This window comes from Peromyscus leucopus, chromosome 5 (genome assembly GCF_004664715.2).
Source record: "Peromyscus leucopus breed LL Stock chromosome 5, UCI_PerLeu_2.1, whole genome shotgun sequence".
Classification (NCBI taxonomy): Eukaryota; Metazoa; Chordata; class Mammalia; order Rodentia; family Cricetidae; genus Peromyscus; species Peromyscus leucopus.
Genome location: NC_051067.1, coordinates 88,088,940 through 88,111,182, shown reverse-complemented (window position 1 = coordinate 88,111,182; position 22,243 = coordinate 88,088,940). Strand labels below are relative to the sequence as shown.

The 22,243-nt window shown below is 41.8% G+C and overlaps 1 protein-coding gene across 5 annotated transcripts in view; it reads right to left on the bottom strand.

The window, feature by feature from the left end:
• The window catches only part of Il15 (interleukin 15), a 72,317-nt gene extending 71,193 nt beyond the window's left edge, over positions 1–1,124 (bottom strand). The window contains exons 1-2 of one of the 5 annotated variants that reach the window (XM_037206135.1): positions 640–1,124; positions 168–435 (exon numbers count right to left, since the gene is read on the bottom strand). In XM_037206135.1, the coding sequence (XP_037062030.1) occupies positions 168–435; positions 640–757 (386 nt within the window). In that variant the 5' untranslated portion in view covers positions 758–1,124. Of the gene's footprint in view, positions 1–167; positions 599–639 lie in introns of those variants that run through there. The other 4 variants (XM_037206134.1, XM_037206129.1, XM_037206130.1 and 1 more) reach the window with 4 other exon arrangements.
• Between the last annotated feature and the right edge of the window lie 21,119 nt (positions 1,125–22,243).

Here is a 22,243-nt window from a genome sequence, read left to right as displayed (position 1 = left end):
GGCCTGTGACCATCCCTGCATGTTTCTTTCCTTAGAAGACGCATCTTCATCAAGGAAGAGGTGGTTTTTGCAAAGGGAGAGAGCGAGAGAGTCCAGAGCATGCATCCATTCACCAGGGCCAGCAGAAGTTTGCAAGGGGGATGTGGCAAGGAGAGAAGCGCTGGTACCTTTCCTGACCTCTCTGAGCTCGGTTAGATGTGGAACTCAGCCTTCCAAGCAGCAGGATCCTGTCTTCGTCCAACTCTGCCACTGGGCGGGGGCAGACAGACGCGCGTTGCTCCTGCTGGGCCTGCCCTGGCAAGGTCCCTGCAGTGCCGGGCGAGGTGCACCGCAAGCTGCGGGACGCAGCCGGCTGGAGAGACTCGCAGGAGGACCAGCAAGCTGCCCTACTCTGCAGGGGGGCGGGATGTACAGGAGAACCCCGGCGAAGAATGTCTGGGCAGAAGGGAAAACGCTCTGAATATAGTGCCACTGAGTACTGAAGTCTCGGTCAAGAGGGCGGGGCAGCTTGGCCCGCAGCTGGTGGGGAGAAGGGTGCCTGAGCAGAGCCAGAGCTGGGAGGGGCCCCGGGCGTAGGCTTTCGGGAAAAATTCCATTGTTGATCCACCACCACCAGCACCACCACCTCCAATTCTGTACCTCCATGGAGTTCTGGCTGCAGGGTGCAGGCAGTAGCCAGTGTGAGCAATCGAGGTACCAGGGGGGAATCAGCTGGGGTTTCCCCTTGTGCTTTCCAGCCAGGGAATCTCAACCCCATCTAAAAGAAAAGTGAAAGAAAAAGAGCCAAGCTGAGGCGGAGATCAACATCCTGGAGGAGGCTGCGGCAAGCGCACCAGCTCCTGGGCCACCGCTCCAGGTGCCCACATGATTCTGCCACTGCCAGGCCCCCAGGGCTCAGAACCTGAAGGGCAACTGAGAGCAGAGAGCAGTCCCCGCCCCCTGGGCAGTTGGCCACAGCCTCTGTGTATCCTGGAACGCCTTGGCCTTCTGTGAAGTCTCAAGGAGCTGGCATGAGTTCACAGGTTGCATACATCTACAGCAACTGGCCTTGCGGGAAGGCTGGAAGGCTTCCCCAGAAAATCCCGGAGACCTGGACTCAGCCTGCACCAGGAGGACTGGGTCTGGAATGGGCGGTCCTCCAGAACAACCCTTGACCGGCTACAGAGTCTGGAAAAGGGAAGTTTCTGAACTCTTCTTACTAGAAGCTGTGTGGGACCTTTGGGCTAGGAGAGTAAACTTCCACTAAATGGATCCTTCTTGGATTATTTTTCCAGCCTGATTTGTAGTTCAGTATAAAACATTGCACTTGTCTTTATCAAGACATGGTTACAGCAGCATCTTTAAATTGGGAATGATTGCATTAACGAGGAGTCAACTACATGTCCATCTCAGGCAGCTCGGGCAGCGGGAGCCCGGTTCCCAGCTTTGCAAAGCACCTCTGAAAACAGCGCGCATGTGAATCACTGAAAAGCCCCACTGGCTTGGGTTTCCCAGAGCTTTTCAGAAATCCAGGAGAAAATAACAAGGACCCTGGCACTTATTTGAAAATGCAGCTATGTTCTCTTTGTATGGTTTTAGAAAATGGTAAAACTAAAATATTCAAATAATTAAATATTAACTGTGCATGGCATTCCACATAAAAATTTTATGAGAAGTTTGAAGTTTGTGAAAACAAACTTATCTTGTGTCACATCAAGTTTTATATTTGAAACAAAATCTAATAGACGTTTTGTTAACAGTCACTCCAAACTTTACAAAATCATCAAAAGTGAAAACACGTATTTTCACAACCATTTAAAATTTTGCTATCATTATAAATTATATTTAAAGAAATGTAAGAATCTGATTGGAGAAATGCCTTGACGGTTCAGAGTGCTTGCTGCTCTTGCAGAAGACTGAAGTTCCATTCCCAGGATCCCCCTGAGATGGTACACAAACATCTGTAACTCCTGCTCCAGAGGATACAACAGCTCTGGCCTCCTGAGGACCTGCACTTACACACACACACACACACACACACACACACACACACACACACACACACACACACTGGAGGGGGAGGCTAATACATTTATTAAAAAATCGAAATGGAGGAATCATTTTTGTCACAACAATATAATGAATTTTCTTGAATCACGCCAATGAGTTTCAAGCCCAGTCACATTTCCATCATGGTAAGTTGAAGCTCTGCTTTGCCAAATGAGCATGCACTGAGAAGGGCCTGAAGCAGGACTGAATTCCATCAAGGGATGTAACAGCAGTGAACATCCCAGCAGGTGAGTTACACAGAGGTGAACAAGTAGGTTATACCTCAAGCCTCAACTCGGTCACCTGGTAGAGGAGTCACATGGCCAACAATAAGATACTTCATGGACCACACCCAGTACCTCTTAGCAGGGCCAGATGTTGCTGCCGCCAGAAGATACAATAGGTCCCAAAGTGTCCTCTTCTGTTCATGTGCTCCTCTGAGGCAGATGCTTTCAGAAGGACTTCACCAGCCCTGGGATTCAGATCACTCTGGCTGTCCCCAGGACTGATCAGGCAGCCCTGCCTGACAATACACTTTTAAACCTCGGCAGCCACCACCATGTGTTAAATGTTCTGAGCTAATAGAGAATTTCCATAATACTTTATGAAACCAGTGAGCACTTCTTCATGAGCTGAACTTTAAAGAATATTCTCAGTCTATAAAAACAGTAAGACTGGAGTATAATTACTGTCTACACACACACACACACACACACACACACATACACATACACACACACACACACACACACATACACACATATACATATGGCTACTCCATAGATATATAAGAGTAGGTTCTGCACTAAGATGCTGAATGATGTATGAAGCGTTTATGCAGATTTGTGGTAAAAGTAACAGCAATAACAATAAAGTCAAATGGAGCATTGTAGCCACAGGACTCATTGTGTTCTTCTAGTGCCTCTCAAATACATAGGGCAAATTTGTTTTCTTAATTACAGATTTAAAAAATGAAGTTTTTAATTACTCATGAGTGCCTGCAATCCAATGACATTGACTTTGCAGCATAATTTGCTTTTGTTGCATTTCAAACAGAAAATTTTAATATATACAACTTGTATTTTCACTTGCCACAGGCTGTTTGGCAAGATATTGAAAATTACTCACACCAATGAGCAAGTAAATTCCACTGCATAAATTAAAAGGAAAGACCAAGATTGATGAAATAATCTTAAAATTGCCGCAAGAGAACTTTGACAATTATAACATGAGAAGAACTGAAAGCAACTAACTGGAGTGCATGGCAATCTCCATAACAGCAATTTTCAGAGGATGAACAAGGAAGTCAGAGTTGGATAAGTTAAAGAAAATACCTGATCATTGCCCAAAGATTGTCATCTTTAAAATAAATTACTAGATGGGTGTGGTGGTTCATACTCATCTGCCAGGGCTTAGGATTCTGAAGCCACAAGTTCAGTGTTTACCTGGGCTGCCTCAAAAAAAAAAAAAAGAAAAGAAAGAAAGAATAGAAATGATTTAATATTATTTCAACAGATTTTTGAGTAAAAGAGGAAGAAGTTAAATGTTAGCTCGTATGATTTAATGAATCAGTGCATAGCAGTGGCCTCGTTTATAGTCCCCCTGAGGGTAGGTTGGTGACAGGGCAGGAAGATGTTGGTCTTTGTATCTTTGGAAAGAGGCTTAGCCCACCTCAAGTTTCCTTGACAGTATGTTGAAAAGGTGCAAATTTGAAAGATGCGCTGATCCTCCCTCTCCCTCCCTCCCCCCCATCAGGTCTTTTCCCCCCTCCCTCTCCTTTGCTCCCTTGCAGTAAGATGGGTTCATTTTTCAAAACTTGGGGGGCTGTGAGAAGTGAGCTGTGCTAACTATTGCTCCTGTCTGTCTTACACAGTGGTTTGGTCCTATGTTGTTATTTTTTAAATTATTTTTAGTTTGATTTCACTCACTGCTGGGGCACATACACTATAAAATTCTATGCATGCATACGAATCAGCATAGATGTTAGCACATGTGTGCCCTCAGTAGCATTACAAGGTATGTAAGACACCATCTTAGTTTTATAAATGTTAAGTCGGAGCGGAGGGAGATTATTCTGTTTTTGTTTCTCTCTCACCGTTTTGCTCAGTTTTTTTGTTTTTGTTTTGGAATGTTGGGGTACATGGATTTTTTTTTCATCCACCTCATGTTACAAGGCAGTTGACTGATGCGTAAGGTCTTGAACTTAAGTCTAGCTTGAGAACCGACCTCTATGCTCTGCTCCTTCTAGACTGATAACTACACACCATTGCTTATGAAACACAGGCTGTTCTGAAACACAGACAGGACAGAAAACAATGGAGGGCTCCTGAGGAGGCTCTTTCCAGGAGTTTAGCCACCAGGAGGGAGGATGCTCACCATTTACCTTGAATTTCCACCTGCTGAGCTCTTGTTTCCCCAAAGAAAGCATGCTGACCATTACAGCCCTGCTACAAACGTGAGTCATTTGAATAAAGTGATTGACAGCAGGCTGGCAGAGAACTGTTGAAAAGTCAAAACCACAAAGTCAATGGCAGACAGGTTACTGCTAGTTCTTAATCAGATGGGCAACTGTGTTGAAGTGTGGTATCTGGGTGTAGACATGGTAAAGTAAGAGATGACACCTGGTTCAAGGTGGAGATGGAGAGACACAAGAAAGGATTTCATATTTCATGTAAACCTACATGAATTGCTACACGGTAGGAGGGAAAAGTGGTTTAAATAGAAACAGGAAGCAAATTCATTTGGCAACAGACCTATTCTGAATAGGCTTCTAAAAGTGACCTTCTCAATCAGAATCTAATACAAACCTCATACATTGCCTCTCTTAGGTTTCTCACTGGAGCGTATAAAGAGGCAAACTGATATTGTTGACATTTCAATACTCTGCGCCACATACACTTGTTGACAGTGATAAACACACATGAAATTATTGTCTGACTTATTTTGTTGCATTTATTTATTAGTTGAGGGTGGAGGGGTGGACACATGCCAGGCACACATGTAGAACTCAGTAAAAGAACAACTTGTCACAGTGCCCAGTTCACCTGTCAACAGCGTTCTCAGCAGAGAGCTCACAGGAATACCTTACATTCAGGTAAACTGAGCCAAGCCCTCCTTCCCTCCCCTCCCTTCCTATATAAAAATCCACTTGAAATACATCAAAGGCAGAAATACAAATTTTAAATTTTTGAAGCTAAAAACACATTAGTCAAGATTCTCTAAATGGGTTCTCAGTCTTCCTAATGCTGCAACCCTTCATGTTGTGGTGACCCTCAACCAAAAAATTATTTTCGTTGTTGCTACTTTATAACCATAATTTTGCTACTGTTACGAATCATACTGTAAATATTTTCGGAGCTACAGGTTTGGCCAAGGGGTCACGACCCATGTGTTGAGAACTGCTGCTCTAGAGGAACAGAAAGGATAGAATATATATATAAAGAGGCTTGATTAGATTGGCTTACACAAGAGATGACTCCAACAAAGGCTGTCTCCACATCACAGAGGCTGAGATGGTAGTAGCTGCTCAGTCTACTAGGCTGAATGTCTGCCTCAGCTGGCCCTGTCTGACTCTTAAGACCCGGAAGATCCTGGAGTGCCACTGGTCTTCAGTCAGAGTTGAAAGACCAAAGAAGCTAAGTGCTTAAGTCAGTAAGGAGCTGCACCAGCAGCCTCAGAAACTGGGTAAATGAACTTGTCAGAACCATGGGAAAGCAACGTAAAGGCAGTCAGATGAAAAGCAGCTTTTCCCTCGTACGAGATGCCATGTTCAGGTGGTGTGAAAGCCTAGACTTGACTTTACAGGCTCCATCTTAGGAAAAGGGCCACCATCTTAGACCACCTGCTGTACTCAGTTCCAAGAAGGACCTCAGGAATGTGCCATGGCAACTCATGACAACGGATACAGAGCAGTATCCTCCAGCAGACATCCAGTCTTTGGTTTATGGTCCTTGAAGATATCTAGATAATCCTGTTGAACAGTCCAGATAATCCTGCTTATCGGGTTGTAGTTCCCCACCAAAAGTCTAACCCAATGGTTTCAAATGTGGTTTTGCACCCAAAGTCTAGACCAATAGTTTCAAAATAATCACCTTGCCCCATATCCCTTCTACCCAATCCCAAATTGCCAATTCCCAGCTTGTAGTTTTTCCCTATAAAAACTCTCTACATCTGGGCTGGTGGCCGCCACCACATTTCCTTCCATCTGCCATGTGGTGGCCCAGGTTGAACCTGAATAAAAGGACCCTTATGTGCTTGCACCGGAAACCGGCTCCTTGGTGGTCTCTGGGGGTTTTGCAAAACGGGTACAACAGTGGCTCCTCCCATTTCTATAATCTGACTGTATTTGTCAGGGTTAACTAGACTTTAGATTCTGTTTCTCTAAATATATGGGATTTAATAGAATGTCTTACAGGCTGTGGTCTAACTATTCTAACAATGACTCTCTCCCAATGGAAAGGTCAAGAATCCAATAGTCATTCAGTCTAGGAGTCTGGGTGTCTCAGTTGGTTTTCAGTATATGTCAGAATCTCAAAGATTCTGGTACAATACCAGTGAAGGAATGGACTTCCAGTGAGAATGAGGGCAAGCAGGCAGAGAGTAAGAGCTTCCTTCTTCCATGCCCTTTGTATAGGCAGCCATCAGAAGGTGTGGCCCAGATTTAAGATGGGTCTCCCCACCTCAGATGATCCAATCAAAAAACAGGTGTGCCCAGTGCCTGGGTATTAGTTAACTGCAGATGTGGTCCATTTGATAATGGAGAGCAGCCACCACACTGATCAAGAAAGTCCTCACAGGAGCCCAGAGGCCTGCCTCTGAGTCAGCTCCAGATACAGTCAAGCTGACAACCAAAATGAACCATCACAATGAAATTCTTTTTTAAATCATAAGGGAAACTCTTCAAGGCAGAGCTTTTTTAGAACAATTCTCCCGAGCACAGAAAACAAAAACAAAATTATATAAACAGATTCCAATAAACTCACAACTTCTGCATAGAAAAAGAGAATCAAAACAGTAAAGAGATAACCCACAGATTTGGAGAAAATTCTTGCAAAATAGCCATCTTATAAGAGGTTGAAACCCAAATGTCCAACTCAAAATCAATAGATCAGAAATCAAAGTTCCTAGCTTTGAATGGATGTGTATCAGAATAGACATTTTTTTCAAAGAAGATAAATAAATGGCCAAGAAGTACTTGAAAACAAAAAAAGCTCTATATCTCTAAAAGTGTAAAAGTGAATTGTAGCCTTTGTGGAATAAATACCAAAGTTTCTCAAAAATGTAAAAGAACTATCACATGACCTAACAACCCCGCTCAGGGATGCATACAGAGAAACCGAATCAGCCTGAGAAAGAGATGTCTACACTCTTCAGCTTCTCATCTCACTGCTGGCATTACCAAGAGACAGAAGTAAAGTAATGATGCATTTGTAAAGAAAATGTGGTGCAGACACCATGGGAAAACATTCACCCTTTATACAAGTGTGAGACTTTGTCATTTGCCACAAAATGGATAGAAACAGAATCCATTTCATTCTATAAAATAAGCCAGCCACAGAAGAACAAATAATGTCTGATGTCATTCATATGAGGAGTCCAAAAAGCTCATCTAGAAATAGAAATTAAAATGATGGTTACTAGAAGTTGGGGGATGAAACTGGGATAAATAAAAGGTAATCATGGATGCGAAGTTACAGTTTGAGGGAAGACAGACTTTCTGAGTCATTATAAGGGGTGATGACTATAGGTGATGGGAACATCATTTATGTATACTTAAAAATGGTAAGAGATGACTTTAATGCTGTTACCATGAAGAAGTGATGGTGGTTTGAGGAAGGAGATTAATAAATTTAACTTAATTTAAACATTATGTAATGAATACACACACACACACACACACACACACACACACACACGTATATATATCAAACATCACATGGTACACCTATAATGGCTTAAATTCCCCATTAGTTTGCATATTTGAACCCTTACTTCCTAGTTGGTGGCAAAGATTTGGAAGGTTTTGGAACTTTTAGGAGGTGGAGCCTTATAGGATTAAGCATATCCCTGGGTGAGCTTTGAAGGATTTATGGACTGCTCTCACCCCTGCTTCCTGTGGACAGATGAAATGCACTCAGCCGTCTTGTTCGGGGGCCATGCCTTCCCCACCCATGATAGAGCCTATCCTTCAGGAACCATGAGCTAAGGCGAACCCCTTCTCCCCGTAGTTGCTTCTGCTCATGATATTTTGTCACAAACACAGAAGAATAATTCATACAATACATTATTGATATGTATAATTTGCATGTATCAATTAAAAATAAAAAGTAAGCATGATGGCACTTGGTTGTGATTTCAGTACCTGCAAGTTTACGTCTGAGAGATTTTGAGTTTCAGCCAGTGTGCTGCATAGGGAGACCCTGTCACTAGAAGCCACCACCAATGATAATAAAAAACAAGCTTTTAATGCAACTTAACAAAAATGGGTATTAAATAATGTGGAACTAAAGGCTGGTGGAAACTAGCATTGCTTCGCTGTAAAATCTGGTTGTCGATTAAGAATTTAAAAAAAAAAATCATTCTGAAACAGTTGAAACAGCAGGTTAAATTGAAGGTGGGTGATATAGCATTTGAGTTCTTACCCAAACAAAATAGAAAATGTGTTACTTTCCAAGAAAACAAAGGAAGACATTAAAAACTTTACTGTTGGTATATAGAAAGAGAAACTCACACAAACACTGAGTGGTCATTCCCCTGAAAAGTGGCTTTCAAAGTAGAAGTCTGACATTTTTATTGTGTTTGCAGCATGAATTAGGAATGAGATTACTGAGCATAAAAATGAAATCTTATGTTCACAAAGTTGGTTTTTGTGTTCAAACCTAGTAAAAACATAAAAAAAAAATGCCATAATAATCCATGCTTTTTATTTGAAGACACCTCAGTCCACACATAACTGTTCAAACTTGGGTAAAGAAGTCATAACAACAGCCTTGCTGTTGGGTTTGCACATTGTCTCACACATTTGTCTCCAGGTCTCCCTTTTAAAATCTCCACTCATTTATATTTACAGCAAAGCGTATTTGAGAAGATCTGCAGCATAGAGAAGGGCCTTGGACAGACTGAAGTTATCACAGCATGTTTTCACCCACTCCTGCTTGCTACTTCTGTCTAGGCAGGCTTTAGCCAAGACTGCAGACGTGCAGAAGCATAATCCTCTCTTTACAATGACATTGTCCCATAGCCTTTTTATTTATTTTAATTTCCCCACCACAGTATTATTTATACATATAATTACAACCTATTATCTTCATTGAACTCTCAGATGAATTTAATGAAGATGTGTATGAAAAATAGCATAAAGAACTAATTCCTAAATTCTACTTAGTGTTTCACTACAATACACAGATTTTTATAGACTCTCTTGGAGGTTGTGCTAGTTAACAATCATAGACAAAGCACCCAGAAGTAATTGTGAATCATTTCTCTCCTGGATGCCCAGAGTTCATTCAGCTCATAACTATATTACTGGATCATTTATGAACTCAAACTACAGTTTCTAATGGAAAGCCAAAAGTCATGTCCACCTGAACTTTTAAAGAATTGCCCATAAAATCTGACACCTACCCCCATTATCTTTGAAGATTTTTTTTTTTTTTTTGCATCTGCAATTTCCCTGAGCTTTATTGTCAAGTACAGTGAGGACAGTGATTATCTTTTCATTAAAACATTTTCTATATGTACTATTATATTAACCACTTCTTAGTCTTGGAGAATCTCACACATGCATATACATACCTTTTCCCCATTCTCCCGCTCCCCCGACCCTTCCTGCCCACCCCCAACAGTTGAGAAGTTGCCCTTCTCAACTTCATGTCTCTTTTCTTTTTGTAAAGCACTAAGTCCAATTTCTCCTGCCCATACGTGGATGGTCAGGGGCCATCAGCTGTGCCTGGAGAGCTACCCATGACTACACTAGGGAAGGAGAATTTTTCCTCTCCCAGTACCTATCAGCCACCAATAGCTCCACCCACAGTAAGGGAAGTGAATTCCCATCTATGGGGATTTAGGCTGGGTGGATCTGGAGTGTCGCCCTTGTGTGGACAGTACAGCTGGTGTGAGTTCATGAATGCAGTCATATGCCGTGTCCTGAAGACAAGATGGTATTTCACCCATGACCTCTTAGGCAGCTGTTTCAGACATTTTCATTAGCTAATCTACTAGATTTTATTTTTTTATCTTATATAATTGTGATTATCCTAATGAGCTCACTGTCTTGCTGTCTGCTTCCTGAGACTTCAGGCAAGAACAGAGTCTTCTTTCTTTCTTACCATGCTGATGCATTAAGCCAAGTCCTCCTGTCTCTCGTCAGGACGTCTCTCCTTTAAGGAGACTTCCCATGCTAGCTTCAGGCATGGCTCATCTTTCTCCCCATGAGTCCTTCTTGCTTGAACACACTTGGTTTGGAATTGGCATACATTATTTTTTTCAGGATATTTCAGATATGTGTATATCTTCATTTCGTGGTGAGGCAAGCTCAGAGACTGTCTCCCTCCCCTCTTCTCCATTTCTCTCCCACTTCTTCCCATCTTCCTCCTTATTGAATTAATACACAAAGACATAGAAGTAGGTAGGCTGTAATCTCAGCACTGGAAGATAATCAATCTTAAGAGGAGAATTAAAATTTTTCCTTGTGATGATCATACTAAAAACATTATTTTAGATTTCATTACAAAATTATATTTTCAGAGTAAAAAATAATATATATCCTTTTCACTAAGCATTAACATTCTACTCCCATATCAGACAATATTTTTCAAAATCCATGCTTGATGTTTTAATAAACAGTATTATTTTGTGAGATATTTTGAAAATACTACTGTAGTGGTATTGTGTTCCCCAAAATATTGTGTACCTCAATAAACTTATCTGGGGTCAGAGAACAGAAAAGCCACTAGTTAGGCAGTGATAGCACACACCTTTAATCCTACCATTCCAGAGGCAGAAATCCATCTGGGATCCCTGTGAGTTCAAGACCACATTGGAAACAGCCAGGTATGGTGACTCACGCTTTTAATCCCAGGAAGCAAGCCTTTAATCCTAGGGAGTGATGGTAGAAAGCAGAAAGGTATATAAGGCATGAGGACCAGAAACTAGCAGCATTTGACTGGTTAAGCATTTTGGCCTGGTTAAACATTTGACTGGTTAAGCTTTCAGGCTTTGGAGCAACACAGTTCAGCTGAGATTCATTCTGGATGAGGACTCAGAGGCTTCCAGTCTGAGGAAACAAGACCAGCTGAGAAGTTGATGAGGTGAGATAGCTGTGGCTTGTTCTGTCTCTCTGACCTTCCAGTATTCACCCCAATAACTGGCCTCGGGTTTGATTTTGTTAATAAGAACTTTTAAGATTCCTGCTACATACTACATTTTTGCAATATTTTGTACTTGACATCATAGCAACCATCTTTGTAGACTATATATTTTGGCATATACCTGGTTAATTTTAAGATAATCATAGTTGTTAACAAAGTATTATTAAAATTTTTTTTACCTATAGGAGTTGGAGAGATGAGTAAGTGGTTAAAACCACTGCTCTTCTTCTGGAGGACCCATGTTCAATTCCCAGCACCCACATGGTAGGTCACAACTCCAGTCCTGGGGGATCTGACACCTTCTTCTGGCCTCTATGGGCACTCCGCACATGTGGTGTATAGACATGTATTCAGGCAAACACATGAAATAAATAAAATCTCAAAAAAAAAATAAAAATTACTACCTACATACTATTATGAGAGCACCACAACCCTGTACCATGCCGATGATCAGAAATGTGAAGCAGTCTATGCATCTAAATTAAAATGTTCTTAATCAATGGGTATCATACCATCTGCATAGATTATATTTGCTAACACTTTCATAATCGCTATTGAGTATTGTTTATATTGAGAGTGATTCTGATGTTTTAACCTTCGGTGCTTTTACTGTGAGTTAGAAAAATAATACTCTTTATATGAAAGAAATAAACACTTTTCAATAAAATAGGTAACTTCAGAGGGATTTAGTTGTTAACTGTCTTTATCATTCAACAACAAAGATTATCTTTTTTTTTTTTGTTTTTTTGTTTTTTGAGACAGGGTTCCTCTGAGTAGTTTTGGTGCAAGTCCTAGACCTTACTCTGTAGCCCAGGCTGGCCTCCAACTCACAGAGATCTATCTGCCTGGCTCTGCCTCCCGAGTACTGGGATTTAAAGGCGTGCGCCACTGCCGCCTGGCCAGGATTATTTATAAGTAAATCTTTTTTGGCTTGTATAGCTATATTACAATATTTTATGTCAAATTATATTTTTTGCTAAGTTCATTAGATGAGTCTGATCCTCTTTCAAATTTGTGAGGCATTTGACACACATGAATGTATGTAGCATACATAACGTTATTAAATAACTATGTAGTAGATCTAACTTTGCCCAGGCCATGGAAGCTCCATTGTACCCTTCCCAGTTTAGTGATCATTTCTTTCTGTGTCTCAGACCCTCCTTTATAAAGTGTATTCTCCAGGGCACATTCTGCCTAACAAACATCACAGGTGTCTTCCTCCCACGCCTTCCATCTCTCTGTAATGCACAGTTAGTGACCTGTTTGTCAGCTGTGTCTCATCTGTCTGTTCCTAACAAAGGGCTTTGCTCTGTATTTAGTGGATAGCACAGGAAACATGATATAGGAAAGGGATGAAAGACAGTTGTTATAGAGATTTTTAATGAAGTGTTATGAGGGAAGAAGTGACTTGATTGACTCCAACAGACCCAGATGTTATCAAACTATATCCACATGTTATTACATTTATGGGATATTTAATTTAAGGTTCCTTTCAATCTATTGGCTGCTTTCAGTAGTTGATTTCCACAACACACACACACACACACACACACACACACACACACACACATACACACACAAACACACACACTATTCTGAGTCAGAGGCGTGAACATATGATCAAAGCTGTGCATTTAGCTTAGGCTGTAAAGCTGATGACATGGGCAATCCAAGGCACAGTGAGGTTGGTCATACTGTTCTCTTACAAGCAAGTTAAACTTAAACAGGCCAAGTATACAGCAGGGTAGAGGGCTGCGTACACCGTCTCAAATGATCTCGAGTCGTATTATTAACTCGGCTGCAAGGCTCCGCAAAAGTCCAGCCTCTTGATACATTTTCAGAAAATGTATCAACAAAAAAGAAAGGAAGGAAGGAAGGAAGGAAGGAAGGAAGGAAGGAAGGAAGGGAGGAAGAAATCCCACCACTAGCTGAGGAGCTATGAGGATGTGATGGCTGCTGGGAGACAAAAAGTAGGTTTGTTTGTTTTTATGTTTAAATGATGTGACCCCTGGTAGACTGAGGTCACACCCCAGAGCAGACACCAATCCCAAGTCTAACTGGGCAATATAAGCTGGACATGATGGGGAATGAAGACATTAAAAAAGTAATCTCAAAGTTGGGTGAGAAGGGATGGAAGGATGATGGCAGTGTGAGGGAGTGGTTGAGGAGAATGAACATCTTCAAAATGCATCCAGTGTATGAGATTCTCATATAGTAAATAAACACTGTAATAAAAAGAAGCATGTTATATAGGGCATGAAGAATAATCTTGAGGTTGAGAGAGAGAGAGCTCTAAGTTACCAAAAATACATATCCAAGTCAGTGGGCAACTGTACCATTCATATATAGACTGCTCCCTTTCTTGACTTAAGACAATTTGTATTAACTTCTTCAGATTTCATTAATTTATAACATTGTTAACTTCATCTCATACATCCAAAATACTTTCTGGCATTCCTTATAGAATTCCTAAGAATCTTGTAGCACTCTTTTTTTTTTTTTTTTTTGCTTACAAACTGTATGGCCGTGGCAGGCTTCTTGCTAACTGTTCTTATATCTTAAATCAATCCATTTCCATAAATCTATACCTTGCCACGTGGCTGGTGGCTTACCGGCGTCTTCACATGCTGCTGGTCATGGCGGCGGCTGGTGGTGTCTCTCCACCTCAGCCTTCCGCTTCCCAGAATTCTCCTCTCTCCTTGTCCCACCTACTTCCTGCCTGGTCACTGGCCAATCAGTGTTTTATTTATTGACCAATCAGAGCAATTTGACATACAAACCGTCCCACAGCACTTCCCCTTTCTTTTTTTTTAAAAGGAAGGTTTTAACTTTTACACATCTCCAAAGTCAGCTTGGTATATTTGGGAATTTGGGCGTAGCTTCTCTTACTACTTCCTGCTGGAGGGGGGCGCTGTATCTTATGGGGACACAAAGAAAATTTTAGGATCATGGAGTAGTCCGTGAGACCGTATCGTCTGAGCCAGTTGCCTTGAAACGATTCTGGATGTTGGATCATCTGGGCCATGGTGTCATCAGAGACCTTTCAGGGGATCTTAGCTGGTCAAACCTGATGTATCTTAATCTGGAACAAATCCATAGCCTCTGGCTTTCTGTGGAAACAAAAGCAGAGCCTCCTTTCCAAAGCAACATATCCTTACATCCAAATTTTGAAGTTAAGGTACCTTTAAAATACACATTTTGGCATAACTCAACAGCTTTTGCAATCAAATGTTTCTCTTCAGTTACGAATATCAAAGAGAACATAATCCAGATTCTCTGTGTGGTAGCCATCTCTATGTGGCTTATGTTTTATATTACCTTGAGCCTATTGCTTTAAACTGCAGCCTTCTAAGCCTGAAACGGTGCTGTGGCTGCTGGCTCCTCCCACTTCAGCTTCCCAACATGGCGGTGGTACGTTTACCGCCAGCTCTGGGAGCCCTCCTGGGTCTATGCTTTTATCAAAGAAGCGTGTAGCCCAGAAACCTCTTTTTTTTGTTTTGTACTAGCAAAAGCTAAATCCACCACGCAGCTTAATGTGCCACTTGCAGAGGCCTCATTCCCGCTATACTGCAGATTGAGTGCACACACCAGGAACCCGCCAGTAACTCAAACCGGCAGCTGCCGCTCATTTGAGAGAGACAATTAGGAAGCTGTTTTTAGATCCTTTTTAGAATCTTTTCTCAGGTATTAGGTGGAAACTCTTGCCCTCTCATTGGGCGCAATTTGTTGCTAGAGTTTTCCTGCTTTGCCCACAGTCGGGACAAATCTCTCTCACCCGCCAGTCCCACAGCCGCTCAGACCCAACCAAGTAAACACAGAGACTTATATTGCTTACAAACTGTATGGCTGTGGCAGGCTTCTTGCTAACTGTTCTTATATCTTAAATTAATCCATTTCCATAAATCTATACCTTGCCACGTGGCTGGTGGCTTACCGGTGTCTTCACATGCTGCTGGTCATGGCGGCGGCTGGCGGTGTCTCTCCGCCTCAGCCTTCCGCTTCCCAGAATTCTCCTCTCTCCTTGTCGACTTGTAGCACTCTTAACATTGCTTAAAAACAGTGGTTTGGTGTGACAATTTAGCATTATCATTTTGTTCACAGTTTCCGGTGCTCAGACGAACAGCCTTTATATTTACTACCATCTTGGCTATGACAGATTCCCATGGTGTTTTCATCCCATTAGGATACTTTTTCACGTGGATGGGCATATGAAGTCCAGGACTATTGCAAGGATTTTGGCTACCACAATGGATCACAAGTCTCTCTTGATAGACTATGATCTGTGATTGTATCTCACACCCCTTGCCCTAGGCTAATTTCCTCCCTGTGTCTGCCTTCTTTCAGCCCCAACCAGATTTAATTTCAATTAAAATAAAAAAAGGATTCTCTGTGAGAAAACGTGATAATCTTTCTTTTCTGACCACTCTCTGAGAAGTGGTTCTTGTTTCTGTATGGGCCCACAGAGGAAGTGGGGAGATGGGCAGGACACACAGCATGTTGTGGGCCCACGGTAGAGCTGAGGAGATGGCAGGACACACAGCATGTTGTGGGCCCACGGTAGAGCTGAGGAGATGGGCAGGACACAGAGCTCGGTGTGGGCCCTCGGCGGAGGTGGGGAGATGGGCAGGACATAGAGCATGGTGCTATGAGTCTTTGAACAGGGTGTCAGCTCACCCACAGGAGTCCAGTCACTTGCCTGTTATCTTTCCAGCATGGGGGGCTGTTACTGTTACCTTTCAGTTCCCTGTACTAAAGTGTGTCCATTCATTTCACTCGGTTTCAGAGCGTCTTTTCCATCTGCTCAGTGGCATCGATTCTACAATCCCTGTCACTCCAGACTGCTGGAATGCTGTCCTGTCACTCAGCTGGCTGAAGTCAAAGATGCCAGGAACAACATTGATCGAGCAGCACTGTGTGGTAAGTTCCCATTGTTCAGCCATGGGTAGGCAAACTTGACACTAATCCTTCCCCTCCAGTCAGACCTGCTGTTTACACAGCTGTGACTGGTGACTAAGAGGCTCCGAGGTTAATATTTAAGTCACTTAGTGAGCAAGGAACCATAACAGGTGCTCTGGGCACCATTACAGGTGCTCTGCTCACTGCTAAGAACGAGGAAAGCTCACACCGAGGCAAGCTCACACCGAGGCAAGCTCACACTGAGGCAAGCTCACACCGAGGCAAGCTCACACCGAGGCAAGCTCACAGCACGAGTTGGCTCTTTGGCTTCTGAATCTGTCTTTGGCTCCCTGGCTCATTTCTTCCCTCTCTCCCAGGGAGTGGTGTGCCTTGGCAAGGTCGAGAGGGATGCCACCGTTTTAGAGAGCTATTCCACTCAGAGATGAAAGAAAAATTGACAGACATAGGGAAGAAAGCTCCAGAAACTTCAATAAAGACAGAAAGTACAGGAGATTCAAGAAAAGGTTGAATCCTCTATTTGTATTAGTGAGTACAATGCTATAGTAAATATAATTTTACCAAATACAATCTGATATGCAAACAATTTAGCTATCTTGAGAAGATGGATTTTGTACAGTGTTAAAGACAGGTATGATGACTCACACCTATAAATACCAGAACTTGGATGGCAGAAACAACAACCAGGCCAGTCCAGGCTACACAGGGAGACTCTGTCTCAAAACAATAAAGATGAATTTTTAAAAAATGGTTAAGAAGTTAACATGATATCAGTGTGGTTCATAATTTCCTAGGACCATACTTTTCTGGAAATGTTTACATAAAAAAATCTCTTTTGTGTACAATAAACATAGGTTAATGTCTATTTTTTGTTTTGTTTTTGTTTTTTGAGACAGAGTTTCTTTGTGTCGTTTTGGTGCCTGTCCTAGATCTCGCTCTGTAGACCAGGCTGGCCTTAAACTCACAGAGATCCACCTGGCTCTGCCTCTCAAGTGCAGATTAAAGGATTAAAGGCCTGTGCCACCACCTCCTTGCTTATTTTTTTAAAACATGTTATATTGTGTTAAACAAGATGGAAACACTCAGAAATGACTGTGAGCAATTTGAATTAGTTCTGGAACATTTAAATCTCAATGTCCTAATTTAACATGCTTGATATTACGAGCTTCTTGGTTTGTAATACATACTTACATATATAAAGTTTAAAAACTTTTCTTTAGACTCAACTCATGGCAAAATTACATCATTTTAATAGAAAATGTTTAGTGAGCATTTGGAATGTGCTAGGTACAGAATATCCGTACATGCTCTCATCCGGTATCTCGGCAGTGAGGCATGGGTAGCCCTTGCTGAATTTTAGACTTGAGAGAATGAGGTTCGGGGAATTTACATGTCTTCCCAATCCCTAAGACTTAGCAGGAGACATGCACATGTGCCAGACTTCAAATCACTTGCTCTTCTCTATGTTGCTTTTCAATATTTTGTGGATATGTTTGCATGTTTGGGGCTGTCATACAATTACACACTGTGGTTTTGATCAAAGCCGTCCCCCTCGCTCCCTCCCTTCCTACTCTCTCCATCCCCTACACCACTTCTCCCTCCCAACCAAAGGTAAACAGTTTTCAACCCACTGAGCTGACTATGTGCCTCCAGCACATGTGTGGGTGTAGAGCCATCCACTGGCACACAGGCAACCTGCCAGGGTGCCTCCCCTAAGAGAATGCATGCCCTTCCCTAGTAACCATCAGTTGGCTTTAGCTCCTCAGCCGTGGGTGGCACGTCATGAGCCCCGCCCCTACTCACGCTGCAATTTTGGATGGCTGGGTCTTCCATTATGAAGAACACAGACCTTAAGAGTGTAATGATTCTTGTTGAAACCAAGGTTGGATAAAGCACAGGGACAAATAGCCAAACTAATGGAAACACATGAACCATGAACCAAAGGCTGAGGGGCCCCCAACTGTATCAGGCTCTCTGAATAGGTGAGACAGTTGATTGGCTTGATCTGTTTGGGAGGCATCTAGGCAGTGGTACCAGGTCCTGGGCTCGTTGCATAAGATAGCTGTTTGAAACCTGGGACTTATACAGGGACGCTTGGCTCAATCTGGGAGGAGGGGACTGGACCTGCCTGGACTGAGTCTATCAGGTCAATCTCAGTCCTTCGGGGAGGCCTTGATCTGGAGGTGGTGGAAATGGGGGTGGGCTGGGGGAAGGGGAGGGGGGCAGGACGGGGGAGAAAGAGGGAATCTGTGGCTATTATGTAGAATTGAAGAGTATTGTAAATTAAAATAAAATTAAATTTAAAAAAAAAGAGTGTAATGATTCTTTAAATCTACTTGCTACAGGGGATAATTTCTTATGCAAGGATCCTCCCTCAAGACAGAAGAGTTGCCTATCAGAATGAGCAAACCCGTACAGCCCTGTTGCTCCCACACTGTGAGCCAATGTGGTCTATTGCTACAAACTCACCGAGGTGGCGTGGGAGGACTACTTAAAAACTTCCAACAAGCATGCTCATATCTGGTATCTGTCAGACTGTTTCGAATGCTAGCTCAGGGCGTTTTCTGTTTCAGATAATGTTAAAAACCCACTAGAGGACATCATTAGTTTTGTAAAGCCAGTTGAGCTTCCAAGGTTGAGATGACAGGAAGGTACTGCAGATAATCAATGGACCAGGAGGGGATGGGAGACACGGCCCTATCTGATGCAGAGATTTGTGAAGTTGTACAGCGCCCAGCTAGTACACCCACATCACTGATAACTCTTTGTGATACTTCAGCAATGAAAATATCTAAGATTTCTATTTCAAATTGTCTGCGTTCTTTTCTTCAAATGGATACTGAATTTGAAGACACGGCCAATTATGAACGCATTGGAACACAACTCCTTTAGAAATGAGCTGTCGGGGATGGAGAGATGGCTCAGCAGTTAAGAACCCTGGCTGCTCTTGCATTATATTATAAACTTAAATCCACTGTTAAAACTACATTCTAAGTGAAATTAAAAAACTTACAGTTTTTTTTTTCTTTATTAACCTGCAGGTCACAATGTCTTAAAAATTATAGTTGGTGATTTTAGATTGAACTATATTTTAAAGCATTTGATACATGACTGTATGTCTTGGGAAAAGCCATAAACTACCCATAAATACAAAGTGTACAAGTGCCTACTGAGTAAACATCATCATCTACCATCCAGAGCCTTTCCTCCTCAGCAGCGACACCTGCCTACTCAGTGGGGCACCTCTTCCTCTTATTCTCGGTGTTGGCAGTCTCCAGACTGGGTCATTCCGTCCCTGTGATTCTGCTGTAACAAGCCAGTGGTTTCTGCTCACTCCTCGGTCATGTGTATTTATGTGTGTGGTTGTTTTCCTGTTTGTTTTGTTTTTCATTTTTCTTCCGCAGACAGGTTCTTACCATGGAACCAAAGCTGGCCTTCAACTTGTAAGACTCTTCCCTCAGTCTCTCAAGCACTGGAGGTACAGATGTGCGCCACTGTGCCTGTCCCTCAGTCACTGGTTAGGAAACCTGTGATTCACACATAATCCTTCTCATTGATTCATAGCTTTACACATAATAATGTGTCTACCCCATGTCTTTTGTTCATTTTGGGAGGACAGAATCTCACTCTCTAGCTTAAATTGGCCTTGAGACTCACTATGAAGTCAAATTTGGCTTCAGACTTCAGTCTCCCAAGTACTGGCATGACAGGTATGACCCAATCGATTAATGATGAGCCTTAATAAGTCTTTTCAAAAGTTTTATTGCATTGACACTCCATGTAACACCCTCATATATTCATTTGTGTGTTTGTGTTTGTGTGTGTGTGTGTGTGTGTGTGTGCGCGCGCGCGTGTATAATTTAGTTACATAAGAAGCAAAGTACATTGGGAAAATATACAAACTGAATCCTGCTAGATTCAGCCAAACTGTCTTACAAAGTGCTCATTATCATTTATGCAGTCAACAGTGTAGAATCTCGAGTTTCTCTACAATTTTCATGGACATAATTGCGATTTTACTTGTGACCTATTATGGGTGAAATTTTCACCTTTTTCAATTAACATCAGAAGACCTTTTTAAAATTATGCAATGTTAATAGAATAATCCAGAAACATTGTTTCTTTATTCTTTGTGCTAAATCATCCAAATACAATTGTACCTTCTTCGTCAGGTGTTTCTTGAATTCCTAATGGCTTTTCTTTTACGTTAAAGTCATGGTGTCAGGTGCATATAAAATTCATGAACAATAGTACGTTGGGATATTGTGCCTTACATAATGTATAAAACTGTCACATTGTATTTATTTTATCTGACTGGAAATACGTGTTTTCTGCAATTACCAGGAAGCATTTCTGATAATTTATTTCTGGTAAGATATTTGCCTGGTACATTGTTTTAAATCTTTAGCCTTGATTCTTTTGGCTTCTTAGTATTTCATAGATGTCTCTTGCATAGCGTTAATGACTGGGATTTTAATATTTGCATTTATGCTGCTATTTACACAGTTTGAAAACGTCTGTTCCAATTGTATAATTAGCATTGCATTGGTATGTTGGGACTCTTCAAGCCTCTGCTTTGTGCTTGTTTACATATATTCTTATTTTTTTCTTTTACATATTCCTTTATTTTATATTGGTGACTTGAGTTAGATTTTCTTTCAATTTGGAAAGTCTAGATTAAATTTTTATTCCTCTAGTGGTTATAATTTAGTTTTTATGTAAGTGTGAAGGTCTAATTTCTATAGTAGCTAGTTATAGACTCCTTGATTATACAGTTTAATCTCTAATCTGTTATGAAAATGTACTCACTAAAGCTACATTTCTATCAAAATTTCTGGTCACACTATTGTGATTTCTTTAACCCTAAACTAGTTATGATGACTCCAGAGTTTCACATTTCTAAAAACACACGGGATTTACACTTCTCTGACTCTACTATTTCAGTTTGAATAATTCAGAGAACTTTTCCCATGTGTCATTGTGTGTATCCATAATATACTCCCTTACATTTCTGAAAACTATCCCATTCCAGGAAATCTCAGAATTGGTTGGGTATTATGTTTCCAAATAGCTGTTATTATGAATGTAGCTATGATAAAAAAACAATCATTCTGATATAAGCCTTTCTTGGTGTGTGTGTGTGTGTGTGTGTGTGTGTGTGTGTGTGTGTGTGTGTGGTGGAATATTAATTTAAGATGTGTTACATTTGTTTACACTTTGAAATATCTGTTTAACGATGCAAAGACAAGTTACATTGTGATTAAATAAAATTAACCTGCAGTCAGGAGGCTGAGTCAGCAAGTAGCTGACAGGAAGTGGTAGGGAGGAACCAAATGTAGCTAGGAATCTTCAATGGGGGTTGAGCAGAAGGACACCCTGTCTTTTGGGAGAAGCAAGCTAGGAGAGAAGGTGAGCCGCTTGCTCTTCAGCCTCTCCGAGCAAGCAGAATTTCACCTCCACCCTTGAATCCTGAGTTCTGTAGAGGGATAGAGATCTAGATAATGTTCCTGCTAGAGGCCTTGATAGAGCCTGTGCCGGAGCGAACAGAATTCCTGCCTGGCTCTGACCAGTGAGGCTGAACAGCTACTTGGAGCTGCGGCACTGTAACTGCTGAATAAGACAGCAGTCGCTTAAGGGGCGGCTGCTGAATTTAATGATAACGTGTGTGTGTGTGTGTGTGTGTGTGTGTGTGTGTGTGTGTGTGTGTGTGTATGTGTGTGTGTATGTGTGTGTGCTGTGGATATTGTTCTATATAAATAAAACATTGATGGCCAATGACCAGGCAGGAGGTAGGTGGGACAAGGAGAGAGGAGAATTCTGGGAAGCGGAAGGCTGAGGGAGAGAGAGACTGCAGCCACCGGCAGGAGAAACAGCATGTAAAGACGCCGGGAAGCCACCAGCCACGTGGCAAGGTATAGATTTATAGAAATGGG